Below are 24,917 nucleotides of genomic sequence, written 5' to 3'. Positions count from 1 at the left end.
TTGTTAAAAACCGTAGGTCATTCAGCGTCCGAAATAACACTGCCATCATTGTTCATCAAGAGTATTGAACGGAATGACTGATATGGGAAAATAAGTTTCCAAAACGTTTTTTCGTTATTCTTTAATATTAAAGGCAGGTCAGTTCTAAAATTTGTCTTCGAAGAAATGCATACGTTCGATACAGAGTTTGGCCCAAGAGTTATATTTGGTCCAGGCTGCCTCGAAATTCGAGTTTTTGGCTACCTGAAATAGTCTTTTCTTTCTGTTGCCCTAGTTTTCAAAATCTTCCTTGTACCGGGGTTTAGTACTGTCTAACCAAATACGAACACATAGAACAAAGGCAAGAATAAATTCTAGCAGCTTTTGTTTGGAAAGTAACTAGTTTTCATTAACTGTACAATCAAAAAAAAAAAGTGAAAGCCGTTTACAACTTCCTGTAACGCCGAATTGGAGCGCAGCTCTTGAGGAGGAGGAGTGGAGGGTATATTCCTCCTCCTCCCTCGTGATCATGCCTGCTAGTCCTCCTCCCCTCCTGCTCCCCCTCCCTCTCCTTTACCACCTCCTCGTCCTTCAAGCTCCTCCCCTCCCCTCGCCTCCGCCTCCTCGTCTCTCCTCCCCCCCTCCTCCACCTTCGTACTGCTTTCCTCCTCGCCGCTGAAGTCATGTGACCCCCTCCCCCGAGGTCACGTGACCCCCCGAACCAGACAATGAGGGGAGGAGGAGGAGGGGGAGGAGGAGGAGGGCAGAGGTCCGGGGGGTCACGTGACCTCGAGGAAACGGGATCACATGACCTTGGGCGGGCCGTCACGTGACCGACGGGGGGAGGGGAGTCACCCCACGGGGTCACGTGACCTGGGCGGGGGAGGAGGGGGAGGAGAAGGAACGGAGGGGGAGGAGGAGGAGGGGGAGGGGCGACGCCGAGGCCAACGCCGACGCCGCACAGGCTGGAAACGGGTCATGTGACCCCCTCCCCCCGAGGTCACGTGACCCGCCCGGACCATACTACACAATGAGGGGAGGAGGAGAAGGAGGGGGAGGAAGAGGAGGAGGAGGGGAGGAGGAGGGGGAGGAGGAGGAAAGGGGCGCGGTTACGCCGACGCCGACGCCGACGCCGACGGCGACGGCGACGGCGACGCCAACGGCGACGCCGCTCAGGCTGGAAATGGGCCCCTAAGAGCTGCGCTCTAAAAACATTTACAACATAATAGTCAGAAAACTTAGAGAGAGCTGTGTTAAATTTGGCAATCACTGGGCCACAATACCACTAGCAGACATTAGTTGCTAAAATGACAGCAAGCTGAAGTTTTCAAATAACCAACCTGCAGCAAAAAGATGTTCGAGTGCTCCATCACGGCTGTGGTAGCCTGCCCCGAATGACTGGCATGGGATAGCGGCTTTTGTAGAGGCATTGCAGCTGACGACCAATGTTGGCAGGCTCCTAACTTGAAATCCACCAGGACGGGTTCTGGGAGCCGCTGTTTTCCCGTGGTTGGCTCGAGAATGATCGGTTCAGTGGCGTCCCATGGTCTGTCCAGCACATGGGCCCGTCATTGCTGGCGATGCTCAGAAGTATAGACTGCAACAAAAATATGTGTGAGTGCTCCATCATGGCTGTTGTAGCATGTCCCCCACCCCTCCGATTTCAGCTTTTGGAGCAAGTGATTCTCGTTCATCACCTTGTAAAAAGCGATGCAAGTACTATAGAAAACCCCGCAGTTCCTCAAAGTGCCATAAAAACTATTTTAACTGTGATTATAATACAGACAAATATTAGCAGCAAAACGATTGTTGTTGGAAGTGTTGTAATAGAAGGGGATAGAAAGTAAAAACGCAAAATGCCTTTAAATCTCGATCCATTTACTAAATCAGTTCAGTCTTCGACAACTGCAGGGCAATAAAACTATTTTAACAGAGCGAATAAACTACACGTCACAACATGCACTTTTCCTTAAAGGGATGGTGAACCGAAATTTGGATTTCAGAAAACGATGCAGGAGCTGTAGATGGGACGCTACAATCCCTACAACACTACTCGTAAGGAGATATTTCGAATGGACGCCCGTGGAGTCAACGTATCTGGTTTTCTCCTCACTTCGCTTCGCCCCAACAAGGCGACGAGGCGAGGAAGACGCAAGACCATTCCCTCTCCTTCTCGACTCTTCTCAAAGAAACAAGACGTCAACATATCTGTCACATGCGCCTCCTTTTTTTAAAAAATATGGTCAAGATATCGCCATATGGGCGATGTTTTGGTGTTTGTAGCATCCCGTTGCACGCTTTTGCCGCCGTGTTTTGTGGAATCCAGATTTCGGTTCAGCATCTTTTTAAAATGCAAATATAGCGAGGAAGAATCATACGAGTGTTCCTCAAGTAATTGGGGCCACTGAAACAATGATTGACACCTCACTTCCTCCCATGCAAGGCATCAATAATTGTTCCAGCCAAAGGGAAGCAACTATAAAGGGAAAGTAAAAGTTGAACACTTTTCTCGGAAAGTGGCTACTTTTCGCTCGAGCACATATTTTAATAGTTGCTTTTACGTAGGGAAATATAAGCGAGTAACTTGGGGTTCCTTAATTTCATAAAAGAACAAAATTGTTTCCGTCTATGGCAGAGTGCTCGCTCAGCTCACCGTGGGACAGAAGTGGTTTGTGTACCTCAGTCCTATTTATTATTGAGCGGTAACACATCATATTCGCTGAAAGTATTTAATAAATCATAGCGGCCAAAGCAGGTGGCACGTCATCGTCAGCTTCCAGCCAGCATCTAATGATGTCGGTGGCGCCATCCTGCGGTACGTTATGCGAGCACGGTCGTCGTTCGCCCGCTAGGCCTACCGCGAAACGAACGAACCACCGGTCCTATGACAATTTCCGGATCACGCATCCCCGCTTGCTCGCTGCAGCGCGAGTGCGGCCACCGAACAACCATCTTGCACATTGAAAAATTGTTTTTGGAACGTGGCGGAGGCTGGCGGCAGCGAGCTGAAGACATGTTTTCTACTTGTTTGTCGTCATTTGCCAAACAAGTTTTTTAAACCCTGTGTAAGCCGTGAAACTTGCCATTGAGAAAACGTGGAAATTTTTACGGCAGCAGAGTGCCACAGGAAAAAGGCACAACTTGTCGAAAGCAGGTTTCACCGGTCTAGTCGCGTGATCAAAGCTTCCCTGGCCCACAAAAGCACTGCGTCTCTGTGCCTTCGCATGCTCGGATGACAATAAAGAATCAACGTGTAAATGTGTTTTGCGAGTACAATGTGTGTGAAGCCATATATGTGCTTCTGGGGCAGCGTTTTACTTTACCCCGACGACTGTACAGGGTGTCACAAAAGAAAATTTACACGGTCTTTTTTACTGCAAAAATGAACTAGGCATCGTCGAACGCTCATTCTCCGCCTAAAGGTAGAGCTAGAGGTCACAACCAGATGCCAAAGTTTCAGCCCGATCCGATAAATTAATCAAAAGTTATAAGTGATTTTCTGAAAATTTCATTGGGAAAATGGTTGCCGACAGAGTTTTCAAACACATGGGGCTCTATGGCACCAGAAACCGAAAACGGGCAAAAATGGGCTCCATTTTCCCATTGAAATTTTCAGAAAATCACTTATAACTTTTGATTAAGTTATCGGATCAGGCTGAAACTTTGGCATCTGGTTGTGACCTCAAGCTCTGCCTTTGGGCGGAGAATGAGCGTTCGGCGATGCCTAGTTTAGTTTTGCAGTAAAAAAGACAGTGTAAATTTTCTTTTGTGACACCCTGTATTGGTAACTTCCAGCACTCGCGGTCCAGAAAGAGCTTGATCCAGTGGCCAGTGGCAACGAACGAGGAGGGGAAAGTACACATCATGATACTGTTAGCGCGAACACGACATCGGCACATTTTACTTCCAATTAGTATTAGCGAGCACGAAATGTTTTTGCTTACATTATATGAGCTCTTTCCGTAGCAATAACAACTTGGATGACATCCCTTGGTTTCAAAGAGAAAAACTGGAAAAACCAGCGATCACTTGTTCGCACAAACTGAGTCGCACTCAGTACGTCTTTTTTTTCGTCGTTAGACGGTTTACAGAATATTGTGCACGATAGCTCCTCATCACTGATTAGTGCTGAACCATTATAAACCTACTTTATTGCACTTGACGTTTGAGCGCGACTCACCTAATTGTGATTGGCCAAGGGACTGCACACGACCGCGTGGGTCGCGCTTCACAAATTTTAATTCTCGCTGTCTTGTAGTTTTGCCTTCGAAAACCAAACTTGCTCCACAGCGTTGCTCTATTTGTGCTGCCATGTGATCCATTAGAGCAGATATGGAACATGGTTAATAGCCATGGTTAATAGTGCATAAGAGCAACCGTCCATACTGCTTTCCCCTTTATTCAAATCAACTTGCCGGAACAGCTGGACGACCCAGAACTCCGTGCCCGATTTATGATACAAAAACATCCACGCGCGACACACCTTCAAAACTTTGCCGCGGCACCGATTCTTGATCGGTATCCAAGCGCGCGAAGGCAGAGAGACGCAGCGCTTCGGCGTGCCAAGGAAGCTTTGATCACGCCGCGGTAAAATTGATTTCGACGAGTTGCGCCTTTTTCCTACGGCACTGCGCTTCCGAAAAACTTTTGACGTGTTCTCAACGGGAAGTCGCACGGCTTACACAGGGTTTTAAATAACTTTTTCGGCGAATACCGACGAACGAGTAAAACACGTAACTTCAGCACGCTGCCGCCAGCCTCCGGAACGCTCCAGAAAGGCAATTTTTCGACATATAACATGACCGTCTGGTGGCCGCATTCGCGGAGCGGGGATGCGCGATGTGAAACGAACACACCACTGCCTAAGACAAGAACTTTATATATATATATATATATATATATATATATATATATATATTTAGACAAAAGAAAATATGACATGCTCTCTTAAATTTCAGCACGCGGCAGCGCCCATTATAATTATTCAACGAGCGCGGTTCAGTGTTTTTGACTTCTTCCGTTCTTCTTACGGCGCCGGAAAGCGAAAAGGTACGAACAGGAAGTGTTCGAAAGAATCCACAGCAAACCAAACTCCCATGGCAATGAGCCCTTGTCCTGCACACGTCAATCGAGTCGAGTCTGATGCGAGGAAGCGTTGACCTCGTGCGACCGAGTGGGGAAAGCGGAAGCAACAAGGTGGAGCGCGTTTTCTGACACAACACGCGCTATCGCGTTAAGTTACGCATCTTTCATTCCTTCTGCACTTCGATTACCTCTCAAGGCGCATGCGAAAATGAGCTACTTACCTTTTAAGTGCGGTTGAATGGTGACAAGTGGTCGCGGCAATGAAGTCATGGAAGAGCTGCCGTCGGCGTGCTAAAGCAGGGGTGCCGACGGTGCGGCTAGTAAACATCACGTGACAGACGTCTTCGTCCGCGAGCTGAGTGCGCCGGCTTTCGGGTGGGCCTCCCTCCGCCGCTCCGATGGCGAAATGCCCCAAAGCAAAGAGATCTCGCCTCGACGGCGTTTTGGCGCGCGCGCCTCTGAACGCTTTCTTCTCTTCTTCTTTTTTTTTTTTTTCTTTTTCTCTTTTTTTTTTTTTTAGTGTGTGTGATTTGCTTGCTGGGCTCCGTCACTCCTAAGCTGAAAGTGTAGAGGAAGCTAAGGGGTGCCCGGTGAACTAATCGCACGTCTGTCTTTAACCACGTGATCACGCTCCCTCTTGTAACCAGGCGCAGAGAGCGAGGCAGGTGATAACTGGTCCGGTGGGCGCTTAGCTCGCTCGACACTGTCAGCTTAAAAATGAAGGGAGTCCTCCTTCAAGGACGAGTCCTCTTCGCTTACAAAGAAGAGATTAGAAGAGATTGGTGATGGGTGTGGGGGGCAGTGTGGGGAAAACGGGAGGGGCACTGTTCTCTCATCACATTCTCTCGCCCTTTCCCAGGGAAAGAACGAGTTCTTGCACCAGGCCGAGCGACCTTGTAAGCATTCCGTTTCGAGGCCGTCGGTGCGTGCGCCTCGCCCCCCCCCCCCCCCCCCCCCCCCCCCCCGTGTGGGGGAAGGGCGCTCGAATTCTGTCGTTTGTCTCTGTTGGTATTTGCTTGCCCGGTATCCAAAAAACCAATGTGATAGAGATTGCTTAAACATGACAGCTCTAGAGCAAGAAGACAAAAAGAGTCTGGCAGACACGACGCTCCGAATTCAACTTGAACCCTAATGTCAACATTAAAACGAGAATAATAAATCAAATGTCTCCCAACGAAAAAAAAAAAAGAGGCAATATGATTTTTAAGAAAATCGTCAGCCACTTCCCGTTGCCTCGGAGCACCAGCGAGGCTAACTAGGTTATGCCTCAACATAAACAAAACAGCAAAACATGCGCATAAAAAAAAAAATGCACGCAAACATGTGGATTGCACCAGATCTGTAGACTAAAATACCAACCACATGTGGGCGATCGTACAGGTGTAGCATCATTGTTCCTTAACCTAAAATGTTGAAGGTCTACAAATGACGGCATGATTACGTTACACACGCTCGCTTGCACACTTGCTGTCTCTTAATTAAAAGCAGAATGCTTCGCCATCACGGTGAGAACCCGGCCGTATGATCTGGGGATTCGCGTCATGGGCTTCTGATCAAGCTAGCTTTTTAAAGGCGGGGCTAAAGGGTGGGGTGTCAGTCGTGAGGCATTTGACACGGGCTTTTGACATCGGGTGCTTTCGTGCTCCACCAGACCAAACACAGCTAGGGCATGAACTTTCTGTAAAGCGGTCTCCCTTGTGGAACTTGGCAGTCCACTGTAATAAGCGTTCGTATGATTTTTTTTTTTTTTTGCTAGATAAAATATCTATTTTGGGCAAGTAGGTACCGAAAACAGAGGGGAGAATTTTCGAGGCATTCAAAATCAGTGCAAAAATGTTCCAAAAGCCGGGTGAATTCATGATTGAAAAGGTTTACTCCGACTTAACATAACAAATTAATAACAAAAGGTACAGACGTTTCGCCACCTATGCAGGTGGCATCTTCAGTATACGCTGACACGTGTCAGTGTATACTGAAGATGCCACCTGCATAGGTGGCGAAACGTCTGTCAGTGTATACTGAAGATGCCACCTGCATAGGTGGCGAAACGTCTGTACCTTTTGTTATTAATTTGTTATGTTAAGTCGGAGTAAACCTTTTCATTCAAAATCAGTGTAAAGAAGGATGACGGTTGCATCAGTGCGTCGTCGCTCGTTTCAGCAAATAAGAAATTCAGATTCATTTGGGGTGAGGTATAATAATGTGTGCACATATGTTCGTGTTTTCCAAATAAAATTCAGTAGCCAGTAGCGCTCCGAGTGTGCACTCGTGCTTCTTTGTGCTCGCTTTTTTTTTTTTTTTTTTTGCGTTTTGCAGCTGACGTTATTTCCGGCTAAACTCTAAATCAAAAACAACGTTATCGTCTGCTATCAGTGCCTTGGTGGTGCCATGTTGGAGGCATTCGGCGTGTTATTGTGGCAGTAGTTGTGCCGTAAAGTCATAGAGCCGTCCTTGTATAACCACGTTTCAGAATATGTTCTTGTGCCGTCAATCGCAACGGGGTTCTTCACTGGACACGAAATGAAGTCCATAAACCCGTAGTTAGGGTACGAAGCTTTTCTCTCGGGGTCATAGAGTCAACTTAATAATCTGGAGCGAAAGGTCCCGCATGGCGAGGCATTGACGCGGACATCGGCAGCCCCATTTGGCGGCCCCGATGAGCCCATATCGAGACATTTCTGAACGTAGCTTTCGGTCCCCAGAAACAAACATACGGTCCTCATATCAAGATCGGCAATGAAATTAAAGAAATTCTTCATTAATCCTTTGCTCAGGTGTTGTCATAAAATGATGTACTTTTATCCGAATCTCTGGAAAAAAGTGCTGAGGTTTCGCGCGGGTCATCGAAAAGCTTTTGTCCGGCAGAGCTCTTGTTCGGGATTCATGGATTCATCAGTGACGATGTTTACATCGCCCGCATGGATTATAGTCACGTGACCTTGTGACTATTGTATTGAGCGCTATTTCCACTGTGGTTACGTGGTGGCTCCAATCTGTTGTATGGTTACAGACGACCGACCGGCGGACCGTTACGGACGCGTAAAGTGCGCAGGGCTCGCCCATAAATGCTATCGCAAAGCAAGCTACGTTGTGAAACGACACAGCGCTCGTTTTGATGAAACCGTCGATAGGACAGCGCAGTGCCGACGAGACGATTTTGTCGATGAAGCATCATCCAACAAACCGATTGCCATAGCGAATGAGACACGTCGATAAAACCCATTTTCCGGATTGCTAGTTGGAGGGGTTAATAATCATTTGATATTCGTAATACCGAGGCAAGAGAGAGCCGGTGCACTACTGAAGGAATGCCCCCACTAAACAAGAGCTCACGCGTTGAAAGCATCCGCCACAGTAAATATATTCAAACCAACATGTCCGGAAAAAAAAAAAAAGTACATTGGAGAGGGTTTACCATTTTACAGCGATAGCTCTTCGAACCTCTAAAACCCGCGAACGGTTCCACTTGCCTTCACTACAAAAACAGATCTCAGCTTAATATTTGAATGATTAACTGCCGTAAAATACCAACCTTTGAAAGACTAATCGAAAATTATTCATTCAGTTATTAGCGCACCCTTCCCGCGGATATTTATTTGTTCTATTTATTTATAAAATTGCCTACAGTGTGCAGAGGGCATTATTTAGGGATTAATTTCGTACATAAACTATCAAATTGTCACCGATAGAGAAACACAGCGTCCGACTACATAAAAGTCCAATTGTCAAATTGCAAAAAAAAAAAAAAAAAAAAAGAACAGGAATAATAAAAAGGAACACGATGCATCAGGAGCACAGCACTCAAATGTCACGCCAATATGGCACTATACAGGTATCACTGGTGACCGGTATTCTCGGAGATCACTCCAATCACGAATCAATTTTTTGGGAAAAAAGAATAAATAGAAGATTATTCAAACAATTACAATCTGTTTCTAAAAGTGGTAGCTTACGTTAAAATTGCTTACGCTACTTTCGCGAGCACTCTGCTCGTGAAATAGATGCGGGTGGCTTCCAGCTTTTCTCCTGCACTTCAAAATACTACTACAACACCAAAATATATTTCCGCGCGAATGCTGCACGTGCCCGAGGCTTGTCCTTAAACAGCAAAGGCTACCGGCACGAAAGTGCAGCCTTCAGAGGTGTTTTCGCGGAATGACCGCTTGCGCTAGAAATTTCTGTTTCAAAGGGAGGATTTCGCGCTAGCCCGCGCGTGTCGCTGACTGGTTGGAGCTAGGAGCACGAGGAGCGCAAGCTCATTCTACAGAACGCGCTATTAACACCAGGAATACTTCGTCTCAACTCAGCATGGACCATTGTTGGTCACACGTGCTAAAAGCGCGAGCTAATTGTTTTGGATGACGCCTCGGCGGGCACACGAGCGCTCGCGGGTGCACAAGCACTGAAACAGCATCTGCGGTTCATTCGGAGGTGAAACTAAGTATAGCGCGTGATGCACGTTAACGACCTCAGGTTAGCGGTCGTGCTGCACTAGCTACTCGTGTCTCATGTACAGCGTGAACCAGTGTCGCAAATCTTGAAAGGCAGACCGAGTTCACGCCGAATAATCTCTCACGAACAGTTTGACCTTTGAATCGAGTGTACACCAACTCATTGCGTGTAAACAAGCACGCGTTTGCACACAAGAGCTCCGCGTACGACGCGCTGCATGTACCCATTTTCCGAAGTGTGAAGCGTTCGGCCATGCTCCGTTCAACAGGCTGTACCACCGCCTAAGCGCGACGTCATAGATTTGGTGTAGGTGGGACTCTTGTTTAATTAACGATTCACTATGGCACATCGACTGTAATTCCGCCCTCATTTGCTTTGAAATAATGTTTTCATCCGAAATACTATCTATAGATTACGAATGACGAGTCACTGATCATTTATACGCCAGGCGAGCACGGGATGGCGGCCCCTCTCATTGGAAATGCACCGGTGATTTTGGCACGGGTGTTTATTTCAAATTTATAATATAAAAGCACTCCTGACCTGTCCTATCAAAAAGATGTTTGCTTTTTTTTTTGGCAGCAATGACAGCAGGGTTGCACAGAAGCACATATACATTTAAGCACGTCCCTTATTATAGGTAAAATTTAATCGAGAAAAGTAATTAAGGTAAATTAACGTTACGTTCTTTTGTATAAAAATAAAAAAAAAATTCTGCCATATAAGTGCACACGTCAGTACTTAAATGATTGTGTTGTTACCCATGAAGCGCGCGAGAAAGACCTTCTTGAGAAAAAATGTGAAACAGATAATTTTATAAATATATTAATTCATTCATTTATGTATTTTCCGTGTTCACAAACATAACAAATAAATTATCGTTGTCCTATATATTTATGCATAATTGCGCATGGAATACCTACTATCAATGACACATTCATAGTGTCACTAAATCTTAGCTCTGTGGAGATGCCAAAACGGTATTCGGTCATATATTCCTAAACCGTTCGTAAAATCAAAAACAGAATAAAAAAAAAAAAGATTATGGCAGCGCTACTCTTCCTAGGCCCCATCGTTCGCAAGGCATCCGTTCTAAAGTTCCGGGAAGCTTGCTCGTGGGCAAAACGATCTTGTTGCTTTCAAGGTTGGAGGTTTCGCGCGCAGAAAGTGATGTCAGGCGATAACAGGCCGGAAATTGATTGTAGAGGTGAGCTCTTATTTCGTTCATCTCTAAGTTGACAATGCGGTGAAGCTAAGCGTTAGCCAACCATTCAGTGGCCTGACTCCTATCGCTTGATTTCGCTCGCCTCGCGTGTGTATGCGGAGAAGGGGTGATCACGTGGTGCGAGACTGACAGTCAAACGGTCTAACAAGCACGCAGTTTCCACCGCGCTGTCAGCTTACGGGGGATAAAGTCCCCGATCCATGACTAAAGGCTTTGTGTGGCAACTGAGGACAGCGTGTGCTTCCGAAGGCGGTAATCCAGGGAATCCGGACTCAACGGGCGCCTCGCTCGTTCCTTGCGCACCTTGCACCCAGCTTGCACTAATGCTCCATACAAACAAAAAAACAAAACAAAACAAAAATAAGAAAAAAATATTAACGAACTTTAGTGTCCGCAGCATGCCCATTCCACACTATCTTTTTTGTGTTTATTTATTTGTTTTTTCGAAGTTTTTTTTAAAGTTTTTTCGTGAAAATATTTGCGTCGTAAAAGAGCTGGTTGGTCGGTGCTGGTTTGTTGTCGATTCGGTAACTAACAAACACAGGAGACCAAATTAAAGTTCACAATCTTTCCACATCATGACTTTCAGCTGGCAGGATTGGTACCAAGACCAAGCTTATAAGTAAATTTGGCTGTCTCTAAAATACAGATTTATTTATCTTCTAAATTCCTCTAAATTTATTTACTCTCTAATTTCCTCTGGGTCCTCTAAATTCCTCTAAATTTATTTGCTCTCTAATTTTATCTGGGTCCTCTAAATTTCCGCTTGCGACACTTCCCTTACTTCCGAAGTACTTCGATGGTGAAAAATTTTTTGTGAATCGGATTTCTTTAGCTCACGGATGCGGCAGGCTCTGCTTCTCGGGACGCGCTGACCCACGTCTTCTGTACAACCCATTTAGGGCATTCGGACGGCACTCCAATGCGTGCTTAGAGTGCCATCGGACGTGGACACTTGAACGCTTGGCAAGAGTACCACGGCACTCTAGACACAGGCTTTTTCAAAGGCCATAGATGGAGGAAGCTACCACTACTTACAGAACAGACATTTTCGCTCATTCATTTTAACTGAGCTTCTGTCGTCCGTGTTTCGTACCTCGGGGGCATCGAACCTAAGAAGCTTAGCATACTTTTTAACATATCGTAGGGCGACATAGAGCAGTCTACGTTCTTCCCAAAATAATTGAGCTATCGCTTGCTGTGTAGAACCAACTGAACGTAAGGTGAACCCGTCAATGGCAGTTTAAATGTGGCTCTGTTGGACAGCGAAATAAGACTTCTGTAATACACACTAATGTATATATATATTTAAAGCCAGTGAGATCCGTACCACAAATATCGATATCCGGAATGCTACACGGTGCTTCCGCTGTACATTAGGAACTGTTTGATGAACAGCGGAAAAGAGCAGCGATCTTGAATGTTCCCTTATATCGAAAACCATCCTGTCAAGGGAGCTTCGGAGAGCGAGGTTAAAACAGTTAAAGGATGTAGCCAACTGTGCAGAGTTAAAGGTTTAACCCCCCAGAGCTTTTCTTGAACAGAGCAGAAGACTGATCGACTCCCGCGCTTCGGAAAGTAAAATGTAAATATTGGAAAAAAAGGTAGTAGTCAAGCCAAGTTTATTTAATGACTCAAAACAAAGACCGCATAACAAGTTTGGAAATCATCGCTAACAACTTTTCCAAACGCTCTGGCTTCGTCGTTTATTTTCTCCACGGCGGTGAAAATAAGGGAGCCCCTAGTGTCACGTACCATAAACCTGGCTTGCCGCCGCCATGTATAGGTTTTTTGAACCTATACATGGCTTCGAAACGAACGCCGTGTTTAGGGCGACGCTTTATGAAATGGTCGTCACGTGGCGTATGCAATAGACCGCGCGAAGCCGACCTCTTCTGTCGCGGAGGGAGGTTTTCCTCTTTGCTTGCTTTTAATGCGAATGTGGAAAAAATACTTTTTTTGTACATATACCTGTTCCTACGATCAGTGAGGTCGGGCTCAGCAGTAACTTGAAACGACCCCCCAAAAATATAACAATGCCCCAAAAACGTCCCTGGGCTACATAACAACCCTAGGCACTTATGTAACGAAACATAATCGCACACGCGCGTCAGCATCCGCTCATACACCCGTTTACACACTGATCTATATGTTTATTGTTTAACATATCTGTGTAGCAAAAGCATTAATTGCCTATTGCTTGGATAAAGGAGTGTCCACCGCTCCAATGATCTTCCTGCCGCAGGTAATAATTAAGTTAATAAATACTGAAATATAAACCCGTCAAGGCAGGCTGTACCAACTCATTTATTAAAACATCCTTGCCCATCTCCCCCCCCCCCCAAAAAAAAAAAAAAGGAAAAAGAAGAAGAAAAAAAAAGAAAAAAAGAAAAGCGGATAGGAAAAAAAAGGTTTCCCCGAGAAAACGAAAAAAATACCTGCGCCGAACAGCGTCGAACTTGCGCCGAACCCATAGCGGCGCCATCTATCGACAGCCCGTGATATCGCGAGGAGAAACTAACTCTCGTTACAGTTACTCTCGAGGTCGAGGGAGGGTTAAGTTAGAGTATCATCGAAAGAAGCGGTCGGGAAAGAGTAACTTCCATGCAGATAGAGTTAAAGGAGAGTAAGTTAGGGCACTTACTCTCCCTTGACACCTTTTTTTTTTAGAGTGTAGCAGCTGTTGGAGAGAAAGCTCCGGAGTCGTGTTTGAGGGAGGAAATTCGCTATTTGGCCAATCTTCCTTTGTTGCCTTGATTGTGTTTCCTTGCGTTACGGGGCCTAGCCCTGCGTTAGGTGTCGTCTTCTCAGGGCTGACGGACTGTGACTGCTGTGTCAAATTTTCCAGATCAGTTTTCGCTCTCGAGGAAGTGGGAGCGATCCCCTATCCTGTGGCGTCGACAACCTCGCTGATGTCCATGAGGTGTTCCTGGACAATGTCGTCAGTCGGGCTTCTTGATTTGCCTAGCTTGTCTGCGTAGGTCATCACACACTCACTCGTAGCGTGGCCATAACGGCGGCACTCCCCGCATCGTGGGGTTCTATACTCACGACGGATGTGACCTATGCGATTACATCGAAGGCATAGTGGAGGACGGCCCGGCACGAGCACCAAGCTTCGGCAGCCAAAGACTGTGAGCTGGTGCGGAATTTGGCTTGCGTTCATCCCTTCTCGAAGCGTCAAGGTCACTTCTTTGTTGAGCGTCTCCATCTGTTCCATTCCGGCGCATCTCCACTTTTCCTTCACGATGGAACGAACTGTACCGAATGGTGCCAGCGCTTTCTCGATACGTTGACTTTCCATGTGGACGGGAAGCCATAGTAGCTTCAGTTTTACATCTCTGGTGTCCGGGTCGATAATCAGGCACCTGCGTCCCTTTACGCGTAGTTCAGCTTTGTTGACGAGTTTGGCCTTCGCGTGTGCACTTGCGCAAGTCACCATCCATACGTGACTCATCAAGAATTGGCCTATCCCGATGATTTCCTGGCTATCGACCACGTCTCGTAAGGCGTCTCGGAAGTCCGGTGCTCTGTATGGCCTCGCTGCCAGATCTCCGTGCAGAAATACCGAATTGAGGCTCAAATTACCTGTAGGTAGGCGGGGTAGGACGGTCCGGTACTCTTCAGTCGTCATGTCAGTGGTTCTGGCCGAAGCCTCAGCAATTCCCCGGCCTGTGGCCGGTGTATTTTCACTGGAGAGCATCGAAAAGCGACCGTTTCGAACGGCGTCTTCTTCTTTCTCCACCGATCCCCTGAGCTGTGAAACGATATTCAATTGGAATGTTTTTAGGGAGTTTTAGAATAACGTACGCAATTTTAGCGCACGCTAGCGCTAAATTTAGCGCTTGTATTAGCGCACGCGACGCAAGAGAGTTTTAGAATAGCGTTTCTCCGCCGCGACGCAAAAGCCCAAGCATCTCGCGCTTGCGACGCCACCAAGACACAGTAAAAAATTTTATTTCACACACGAAATGCTGGAACTTTAGAAAAAAAACGAGTTTTTTGGTCCAGGGTAGCATTTTAATTTGTTTAAACATGAGAACGCGACGTGAGCGGTTGAGCGGTCGTGTCCGCTTGCGTCGCCTCGGCAAGAGAGGTCTCGTGTACTGACCTTCGCACATCATACCTTCGCCGTGAAATGTTCGCGCGTCGCAAGCATCAAGTTGTCGGTAATCGCTGCCAAACCGAGTACAATGTCGTCCCGTATTGAAAATTGCAGTCGCGAGGATACCGCCGACGTCGCACTCACGACGCTGACGACGCCGCCAAAGCAGCCGCCGACATAATCCTGGAAGCCGCCATTTTGTTTTAACTGTGCTCGTCTTGGATTTAGCCAACTTCTCATCACGAATCCTCCTAGGAGAAGCGCAAAGACTCTTTGCGTACGCACGCTATTTCCGAGAAATAGCGCACGCTAAAATTGCGCACGCAAAGCGCAAAACCTGGTTTGCGTTCGGAGCATGCGCAGTGGCGACGACGCTATTCTTTGCGTACGCAAAGCTTTAGCGTGCGCTATTCTAAAACTCCCTTTTCTCTCTACACGAGCTTACTGGCACACATGGGACTCAAGGATACTCACACGCAACGCCATTGGCCAAGAAACTCCTTTGTTGCGGTGTAATTTCAAGGTCAAAAGCGATCATTTTCATTCAATCTCTCCTTTGCAAAATTTGATAACGTAACTCGGGGATCGCAGTACACCCAAGTGACGATATTTGAATGCGGTTCATAGATTGGACCCGAGCATTGCGTGGGCACTCTACTTGGGCTCATGACAATTGCTAGCTCGAGAAGCATTCGGGTAGTGACCCGTGTCCAATCGCCGCAACGACGACAACAGCCGAGCCATAACAATGTCTGGAACTCAGCGCGTGTCCTGCGCCTTGCCAACTCCAGCGCTTGGCTATGATCAACACTGGCGGCATATAATCGGCTCCAGATCACGTGACCGCTTGTTCTGGCTGTGAGTTGAGGGGGTGAACGCTGCTCGTTTTTTTTAATTTTTTTCTGCGACTTCTATTGCGTGGGGTGAAGAACGAACGCGTGTTTCATAGGTCATTAACGTTAGGGATCCGTTTTAAGCGGTATTTGCGCAAAGTACAAAAATTGTTGCATAGCACCTTTAAGGGTGAACAGAGATATAGCATGATTTATTTAGCGTGCATCGCGCAGTGGTGATAGACGAGCGCGCGCCTGTGAGGATCATTATCCAGATTGAAACGGGCAGGGGTGGGGATTGAAGTGTTCTGCAACGTTCGCTTTGCGTGCTCCCGGCTTCGGTGCGGGAACACGCTCAGCCACCGATCCCCTCATGTTTTGTGAAATATTTAGTGTAAGGTAAGAAATGTCAGGTTATGAACGACTAATCATTGTACTTTTTTTATTACATAATCCGCCATAGAGACTGAAACAAGGGCCAAAAGAAACACCGAGAATCTAATCTAAGGGAAAGATGGCCTCAAAAAATAATTTGCTACGTCGGGACGACTACGCGAACTTGAATCATTGATTGCTGCTTAGTGCATTTACTTCGCAGCAAAGGCGCTATAAATGGACGGCAATTTTTCTCTACTATAAAAAACACTGCAAAAGTCATGGCTTGTTCGGCTGTTCCATAATAGACGGATCTCACCAAGCGTTCGGCGCATGCGTGATGTCGTCATCCCTCTAGTTCAAAGGTGGCAGGCGGCAGTGCACGAGACGGCTAGTGCCGTTCCGTGCTCTACACGCGCAGATGTGCAGTGAGGTTTTCGCACGTGCACAAGGACTAAAGTTCCCTCGATGCATTTCGCCAGCAGTGGCGTCGTCAAACTGGCTGGTGACATCGGTCTGTTGGCCGGTCAGCTCAGTGTAAGTTACTTATGCAGGCTTTTTGAAGGACGTTTACTGTTGTTCTCTAATTTCTTGATATATTTGCTGCGAAAACATAGGCATCGAATCATGTGGTCGGGAAAAATCAATATTCTACATTCGACAAAAGAAAGCGAAGTTGTGTTCTGTAAATGATACCATGTCGAAGATAGAGACGACGTCCCTAAGAGGATGGCGTAATTGCCACACATGTAGTTGAGATGTCTTAACTCGGTAAAAAGAGAGAGAGAGAGAAAATCACTTTAATTAGAGCACAGATTAAGTACCCAAGATATCCTCCGCCTGAAGTACCAGGGCGAGCTGATCTTCCAGTTGCGGCGACGCCAACCATGCACTCCAGGAGGGTGGTGGGGGGTTAGGAAGAAATGAGGTGGTGTAGGCGACCGGGCAATGAAGGAGACAATGTTCTTGTTTGGCATAGGGAGCTGGGCAGTTGGGACAGGAAGGGTCTGATCGATAGCGGAAGAGGTAAAGGCGAGCAGGTGTGACGAGGGTGTTTGTCTGGATTTTACGGAGAATGTGGTTCTGCGCGACACTAAGCTGTGGATGTGGTCGAGGTAGAAGTCCATGAGATATACGGATCTGTTTGTAATGTAACTTGAGTGTTTTTTTGTATTCTGCTGCCTCGTCATTGGTCGGGGGGCTTAGCCAGGGGATTGCAGGTGCCCGGCTGTGAAATTCGCGGGCGAGCTGATGTACCAGCTCATTACCTGCTATCCCTGCATGACCAGGGACCCATCGAATCGTGACCGAGGATGAGGAGAGAGAGTGTAGGGCCATTTCAAGGTCCTCTCGAAGATCGGCAGGAATTTGTCTCTGTTGCAAGGAGCGTATAGCAGCCATAGAATCAGAGTAGACAGTGTAAGCGGACGTGCGCGGCAATTGGGAGAATGATATGATGGCATGGATAATGGGGACAAGTTCTAACGCGGTGATTGACGGGGGGTCGCTGTATGGACCGCACGTGTGAAGAATAGGTAAGGAATGTTTAGGTATGTAGATTGCGTACGCAGCCGTGCCGGTGTCCAAGATGGAAGCGTCGGTATAGGCTACCGTCTGTGTCTGAAATGGTGGATTATGATGCAAGGCCTGAGCATCTCTGCGACCGTCGTCCAGGCCCGGAGCCATGCGGCGGGGCAGAAGAGCGAAACGCAGATTAGAGGGCAATGGCGAAGCGGGTAAGTGCAAGTAAAAATCAATTGGTGAGAGTCCAGCTTGTTCTATAGGATCCAGCGCCCTTGATGTGACCCCGAGAGGCGGGCTAGCTGTCGGTCACGATGGAGGTGTAGGAGTGAGGAGAGGGGAAGGAACAGGCCGGTCTCGTAGAGTCTTTGCGTTGAGGTATGGATTGGAAGGTTAAGGGAGGCCTTGTACAGAGTGCTTAATGCAGAGCTGAGTTTATTAAGTTGCTGTCGTGTGAGCGTGAACTATGGAACCGAATAAAGAATTTTACTAAGAGCCAATGCATGAACCAATTGACTCGCTTGTTTTTCATTGAGGCCCGCACGTCTTTGCACGACTCTGCGGACAAGATGTGTCACCGAGTGGCACGTGATTATCGCCGGAGTGATGTTAGCCTGATTTGATCGATTGTGGAGATGGATGCCGAGGACCTTTCATAAGGATACTCGCGGGATGGTCTGATGGTCTAAATAGAGAGAAATGAGATGGTTTACAGAGCGCTGATACTGGGTTTGAGACAGCAGGAGTAATTCCGATTTTTCTGGGGCCGGTTTCAGCCCTGCTTGGGTTAGGAACGCAGTTATGGTGTCTAGACCTTTCTGAAGAGTAGATTCAACTTCCCCTGGTGATCCGTGAGTGCACCAGAGGGTGAGGTCATCAGCATAAAATATGTGGGAAAGGTGGGGTATCTGCTGCAGGCAGCGAGCTAGCTGGGCCATACCCAGATTGAAAAGAGTAGGGGAGAGGACAGCCCCTTGAGGTGTACCTCGTGTGAGTGAGAGTGGTTGGGACAACTCGCCCCCTATACGAAAGCATGCAGTGCGGTCCTTAAGGAAGTTTTGGATGTAGGTATTCGCGACTCCAACTAACTATAGGTGGCGCCACTCATTTTCCAAGATGGCGGGTTTAGTGAGGGTCAGAGATGCGTGCGCCGCTGTTGAGCCGGTCTAGTGTGCTGGCTTCACTGAGCGACACTAATATATATTCGGTAATACGAGTAAGCTAATCTTTTATGAGCGCAAGTCATATTTTTAACCTCAAAACAAGAACGGTGTTTAACGTATTATTTACAGAAGGATGCGCGTTTTAATTCTGGAGCGAAACCGAAACTTACCTATTTTGGATTTAATTTCTCGATAGAGGTCTTAATTTCGGATTCTTTCATGACTCAAGATGTGTCTTAACATCGAAATTATTTACTTATAAATGTTGTTCTCGGAAACTTTATTTTGTGACGTACTGTTCGATCCAGGCTGATATTTGTAGTTGTTGAAAAAATCAGTGCTGATATCTGCGTTCTCGCTGCCTTTTTCTCGCTCAGATAATTGTCATGGGAAATAATGACAATTATCCCAGCACAGGAATAAGAGAATAATTCCAATTTTTACAATATGTCCACGAAACGCATAAACTAATAAACGCTGCTCTCACTGCAACAGCCCAAGACAAAATCCGACTCAGACAGCTGAAGTGTGTGTGTGTTTTTATAGCACCGCGTGACGCGTAGGACTTCATATTACATCCAGTGTTTGACTGTTTGTCTATCTTGATAACTATGTCAGAGTTTTTCATATGCTAAAAAGAAAACAGAATTATACCTTTCTGGAAAGACTATTATGCTTAAATAGCTTATTCTCGTGATCTTGGCGTTGATTGGAGGCATACATTGCCGCGATTTCTATTATTAATACTAATAATATTAAAATTCAAATATTTGAATAAGTAATTCTTCAAGCTCTAATTTAATTTTCTTGCGTATAATCTAATTTTAAACGCGCGAAGAAATATGACAATGAAAACTGGGCTAATTAGCATCACTGGTTCCAATTGCTGCATTTTAATTACCAATGAAATAAAAATAGTCTAAAATCAATTAAAAGATTCTAGCTAATGTGAGAAATCCATGTATAATTACATTAATTGTGGGTAAAGTATATTGTGCTATCAAAGTCGCAACTTTTGACAATCGGCGAAACGTCCAAAGTCGCCGCCAATAGACCTCCAGACCAAATGCCCAAATGTAAAAAAAAAAAAAAATGTTTTTTTTTATTTATTAGTTTTTTATAACCTTTATTTACTTTTGTATTTGCTCGCCGTCATTTTGCCAATCTCAGCCTTTCCAGTTCGAAGGAACGCCTACCTGCTTGCACGTCTGCTCACTGCAGCACGTTTCGTTGGCGTTGGAAGCCGGTGAAACAGTAGTGAGTTCTAATATTGCGTATACGACCGAACTCAAGCCCTGTGTGCTTGCGTTAGCTTTGCGCGTTCCACACTGCGCGTGCGCGGAGCCCGAAATTCCGGTCTTGGATGGCGCATGGCGATGAGGCGCAGGCACAACGTGGGGCACGCAACTCGAACGCAAACGCACACCGCTTGCGTTTGCTTCTACGCGCAATACTAAAACTCTCCAGTAAGGTACAATCCCATACCGGCTGCAGCACTACGTTGGGACAGTGAAGAGCGTTGTTTGCATTCGGAAACGACATTTCGCGAGCCATGATCGCGAGCAGTTCCACCGTGCCCGCTGAGGAGGAGAATCGGGAGACCCTCACTAGAGCGCTTTCCGTTTTCGCCGCGGGAGGGCGAGCGTCGAGCTGGAGACGCGAATACAAATTTTGTCCGCATTCTGTTTCTCGAACTGAAGCGAGTATGTGATCATGACTTATGTTGTCAAATGCTTTGCGAACGTCTACTGTGACGAGCGCATGCACCTGACAGGAAGATGGGGAGAGGAATGTGTGCTGGAGTAAAAGGAATAGGTCTTGAGTGGAAACATGGGAACGAAAGCCGATTTGGGTGTGTGGCAGGAATGCAGTGGCTTCAAGATGTTCTTGAAAACGATCGAGGACCATCCGCTCCATCGTCTTGCTCACGCAAGAGGTTAAGGAAATGGGACGGAGGTTATTAAGTGATGGGGGTTTTCCAGGTTTGGGGATCATGATAATAGTAGAAGATTTCCATTCCTTTGGGTATGTACCCTCCGACCAATGTTCATTTATGTAGGTCAGGAGCGGTTTTTTATTCGCTTCTGGAAGGTTACGGAGGAGGCAGTACGTGATGGTATATTCTCCTGGGGCTGATTTTCGTGAGTTTTTTGCTAGGGCCAAGTGTAAGTCTGCTAGTGTGAAAGGGCTGTCTAAAGTCGGGTTTTCAGGGCCCGAGTAGGAGGGGTAGTTTGAGGTCAATGCTGGAGGGATGTATAGGTTCTGTAAGGCTTGGATAAGGTTAGTGCTACCTTGTAAAGCTAAGTGTTTGTCTAGCGTGGGAGCGGGAGGTGGCTGAGGCCCTAGAAGTGAACGGAGGAGATGCCATGCGGTCTTTTGGTGGAGGGTACCGTTTATCTGATCACATACTCTGTTCCAGTTCGAGATGTCGAGAGTGCTGCAGTGTGTAGTAATGTCTGCATCGAGGTGTTGTAAACGTTCTCGGAGTTGTTGATTGTGGGGTTGCTGGCTAATGCATCTTAAGATACGCTTACGACGTCTCCAGAGACGCACTAGATGCGGGTCTGGCCTTATCGCCGGGGCTGTGGTGTTTTCTATTTTTGTGGCTTGTGTTCGGGCTTGTTTGATGGCGCATATCCAGGTCTCGTAAGAGCCTGATTGCTGCCCGGGTGAAACAAGGATGCTGCGAAATTTATCCCAGTTTGTATTTTTGACTGATATTTTCCGTGAGCGGCTAGAGATGCTGAATGATATTGAGAGAATGAAGTGGTCACTTAGAAGTCTCTCTTGAGTATGAACCCAGACACTCGAGTTTCTGCCGTGGTATAGTGTGAGATCTGGGGTGGTACAGTGTTGCTGGCGTGTGCCTTGTCGGGTTGGCATGTCGGGAGTAGTTAAGACAGTGAACTGGCGCTGTGAAATGTACGATTGCAGAAGTCGCCCTGGGCGAAGTGTGGATAGGTAACCCCAGCTGACATTTGGGGCATTAAAATCACCGCCCAGGGTACCTCGTAATTAGGTGTCAACTCTGCAACAAAGTCGAAAAGTGATTTGAATAGGCGGTGCTCTGTGGGGGGATTATATAGGTTGAGGAAGCATATAGGTCTGTGTTTAGGGAAGGGATAGTAAGCACATGCCACTACATTTTGTCTGGGAGATGTAGGGATGATCAGTGGTTCATACTGGATATCCCGTCTTATGAATGTGTAAACTAAAGGGGCCTCGTTTGGATGGTCATGCAAAGCTCGGTATCCTGGTATGTTAACTGCATAGCGTGTCTCCTGGAGTAGTAGAATATGGGGAAGAGAATCTAGGGTAAGGAGCCATTGATGAAGGGGAGTGCGGTTTGTTTTGATGTTCCGGCAGTTCCACTGGATGACTTGGAACTGGGAATTTTCTACCATTATGAGGTCGTGACTGAGGAGGGGGCAGGAGGGTGTGCCCTTTGAAGGGAACAGGGGTGTTCAGTGGATTCAGGAGAAAGGGGTCTTTTAAGAGATTGGGATGTTGCTTCCATGGGTGTGGGTGATGCGGAGAGCATACCGACAGCTTTTTCGAGGGATGCTACCGCCTTTGTTAGTTCTTCAATGCGGGATACGAGAGGGTTTACTGTGCCTAGTATGTTGGACACTAGTGTTTCGATGTTGGCTATACGTTCTGTGAGTTGGGCGATTTGTTCTTCACATGGGGTTAGTCGTTCTTTTAACATTATGAGTTCATGCTCCATGTGTCGTTGGTAGTTAGGAGAATCATAGACGGGGGGAGTAAGCGAAGTGAGTGCAGGTGAACGCTTGCAGGGAGAGGGAGTAAGTGATGGAGCAGGAGCACCTATCGATGGCGGCGATGGTGCTGGTTCTGTGAGGTTTGCTCGTGTGGTCTTCGGTTCTCGGGAGACTATGTCAGACTTTGGTTGAGATGTTGTTAGGTCGGCAGGGTGCAGAAGTGACCGTTGTTGTGGTAAGTCTTCAGTCTGGGATGACGGTGAACGTGGAGTCGTTGAGAAGCCCGCAGAGGCGTGCCCCCAGGTGGCCGTTGCAGGTAACATTCCCTTACGGGTTTGCGATTCTGTCGGTTTTTGCGCGTTGCGGAGTGATGCTTTCAGTTGCGCTTGTGCCTCTAGATGGTACTTGTTTAAGGATGGTGGTTGATATGAGTTTGAGGAACTCAGCTCCGTCTTGTGTTGAGCCGCCGATTGCTTTTTGTTCGCAGTCTGCACGGGGTAAGCTGGGGGCTTTTGCATATTACGTGGAAGGGTTTTTCGGAGATGCACACGATGTTCGTATGCCGCCTTCATGCTGGCTTGATCTTTTTGGCGCTGGACCGGGCAAGTCGAGTCGAAGGAAGAGTGTTCACCCCCGCAGTGGTAGCACCGAGGGGAGCAAGCGTGAGAGGCTTGTTGGTGAGGTATTTGCGCGGCGCATGTGGGGCATCTCCAAAATGTTGGGCTCTCTGGGCAATTAAATGTCCGGTGGCCGTACATACGGCACTTCTCACATCTCAGGGCACGTGGGCGGTGTGGGTGACACCGGTAGGTTGCCCGGCGAAAGAGGATGGTGCGGGGGACGTTGGCTCCTTCGAACGTAATAAGGACTGACTCAGTGTCCCCCATCATGCGTGCGGTGATAATGGTGGTTTGAAAGCTTTCAAGAGAGTGCATAAGGTCATTGGTTGTGAGTCCCGCTTCTACACCGTGGATGACCCCTTTGCAGGAATTTATCGGGGCGGCTAGGTAGGGGCTGATTTCATGGAGCTGATTCCTGACACGAATGCGTTTAGTTTGGCTGAGGCGACGTGCTGAACTTTCAAAGGCGGTTTTAAGGAGTATGACTCTTTGTTGGAGGCGGACGTCGATATTTACCTCTTCACTAGCGTGAGGTGGCAGGGAGGCTGCGGCCAGGAAGAAAGGGAGGAGATCGTACCGTTTGATGTCTTGAAGTTGCAGGCTATGCGGAATTGGCACCACCACCGTATGGAGCTCATTTACCTGGCGCGGCAGGGTGCGTTGGTTCCTGGACTTGCGGGGCGTGATCCACCCCTCGTTCGGGTCTTCTGCCTGGTGAAATTCGTCGGAGTAGTGCATCGACTCGGTGTCGAAGGTAGCTTCAGCAGCCGACGTGCCTACACATGTCGAGGCCGTCGGTTCCAGTTCGGTGGCATCCATTGCTGGGCGGGTTTCTGAAGTCAGGCGTCAGGCGCTGACGACGCAAGGCTTAACGGGGCTACCGAAGCCTTGGAACTGTAGATCGCTGGTAATCCGAAAAATTAAGACATACAACCGATGATATGATGTGAAACGGGAGCTGGAAGCCTCAAAGCCACGGTCTGCACGAATATTTCAATAGGTGAAACTCGAAAGCCAGGTGTCGCCTCATGTTTTGTGAAATATTTAGTGTAAGGTAAGAAATGTCAGGTTATGAACGACTAATCATTGTACTTTTTTTATTACATAATCCGCCATAGAGACTAAAACAAGGGCCAAAAGAAACACCGAGAATCTAATCTAAGGGAAAGATGGCCTCAAAAAATAATTTGCTACGTCGGGACGACTACGCGAACTTGAATCATTGATTGCTGCTTAGTGCATTTACTTCGCAGCAAAGGCGCTATAAATGGACGGCAATTTTTCTCTACTATAAAAAACACTGCAGAACTCATGGCTTGTTCGGCTGTTCCATAATAGACGGATCTCACCAAGCGTTCGGCGCATGCGTGATGTCGTCATCACTTTAGTTCAAAGGTGGCAGGCGGCAGTGCACGAGACGGCTAGTGCCGTTCCGTGCTCTACACGCGCAGATGTGCAGTGAGGTTTTCGCACGTGTACAAGGACTAAAGTTCCCTCGATGCATTTCGCCAGCAGTGGCGTCGTCAAACTGGCTGGTGACATCGGTCTGTTGGCCGGTCAGCTCAGTGTAAGTTCCTTATGCAGGCTTTTTGAAGGACGTTTACTGTTGTTCTCTAATTTCTTGATATATTTGCTGCGAAAACATAGGCATCGAATCATGTGGTCGGGAAAAATCAATATTCTACATTCGACAAAAGAAAGCTAGGTTGTGTTCTGTAAATGATACCATGTCGAAGATAGAGACGACGTCCCTAAGAGGATGGCGTAATTGCCACACATGTAGCTGAGATGTCTTACCCTTGCAAAAATATGTATGGACACTTCTAGGACGTTCTAT

General features: G+C 47.2%; 1 protein-coding gene and 1 pseudogene across 1 annotated transcript; both read right to left on the bottom strand.

Moving 5' to 3' along the window:
- Positions 1 to 16,870: 16,870 nt before the first annotated feature.
- Positions 16,871 to 20,562, bottom strand: LOC115317573 (annotated as a pseudogene).
- A 1,070-nt stretch (positions 20,563 to 21,632) lies between these two features.
- Positions 21,633 to 23,899, bottom strand: LOC121045523. The gene is made up of 2 exons (XM_040499709.1): positions 22,567 to 23,899; positions 21,633 to 21,766 (listed from the first exon to the last, which is right to left on the bottom strand). Exons 1-2 carry the CDS (start codon positions 23,897 to 23,899, stop codon positions 21,633 to 21,635), a joined length of 1,467 nt encoding a protein of 488 aa, XP_040355643.1.
- Between the last annotated feature and the right edge of the window lie 1,018 nt (positions 23,900 to 24,917).

Source organism: Ixodes scapularis, unplaced genomic scaffold (assembly GCF_016920785.2).
Source record: "Ixodes scapularis isolate PalLabHiFi unplaced genomic scaffold, ASM1692078v2 PGA_scaffold13__105_contigs__length_92229423, whole genome shotgun sequence".
In the NCBI taxonomy this organism is placed as follows: domain Eukaryota; kingdom Metazoa; phylum Arthropoda; class Arachnida; order Ixodida; family Ixodidae; genus Ixodes; species Ixodes scapularis.
Note: the sequence above shows the minus strand (reverse complement) of the source record. Positions and strands in the feature narration are given on the sequence as shown.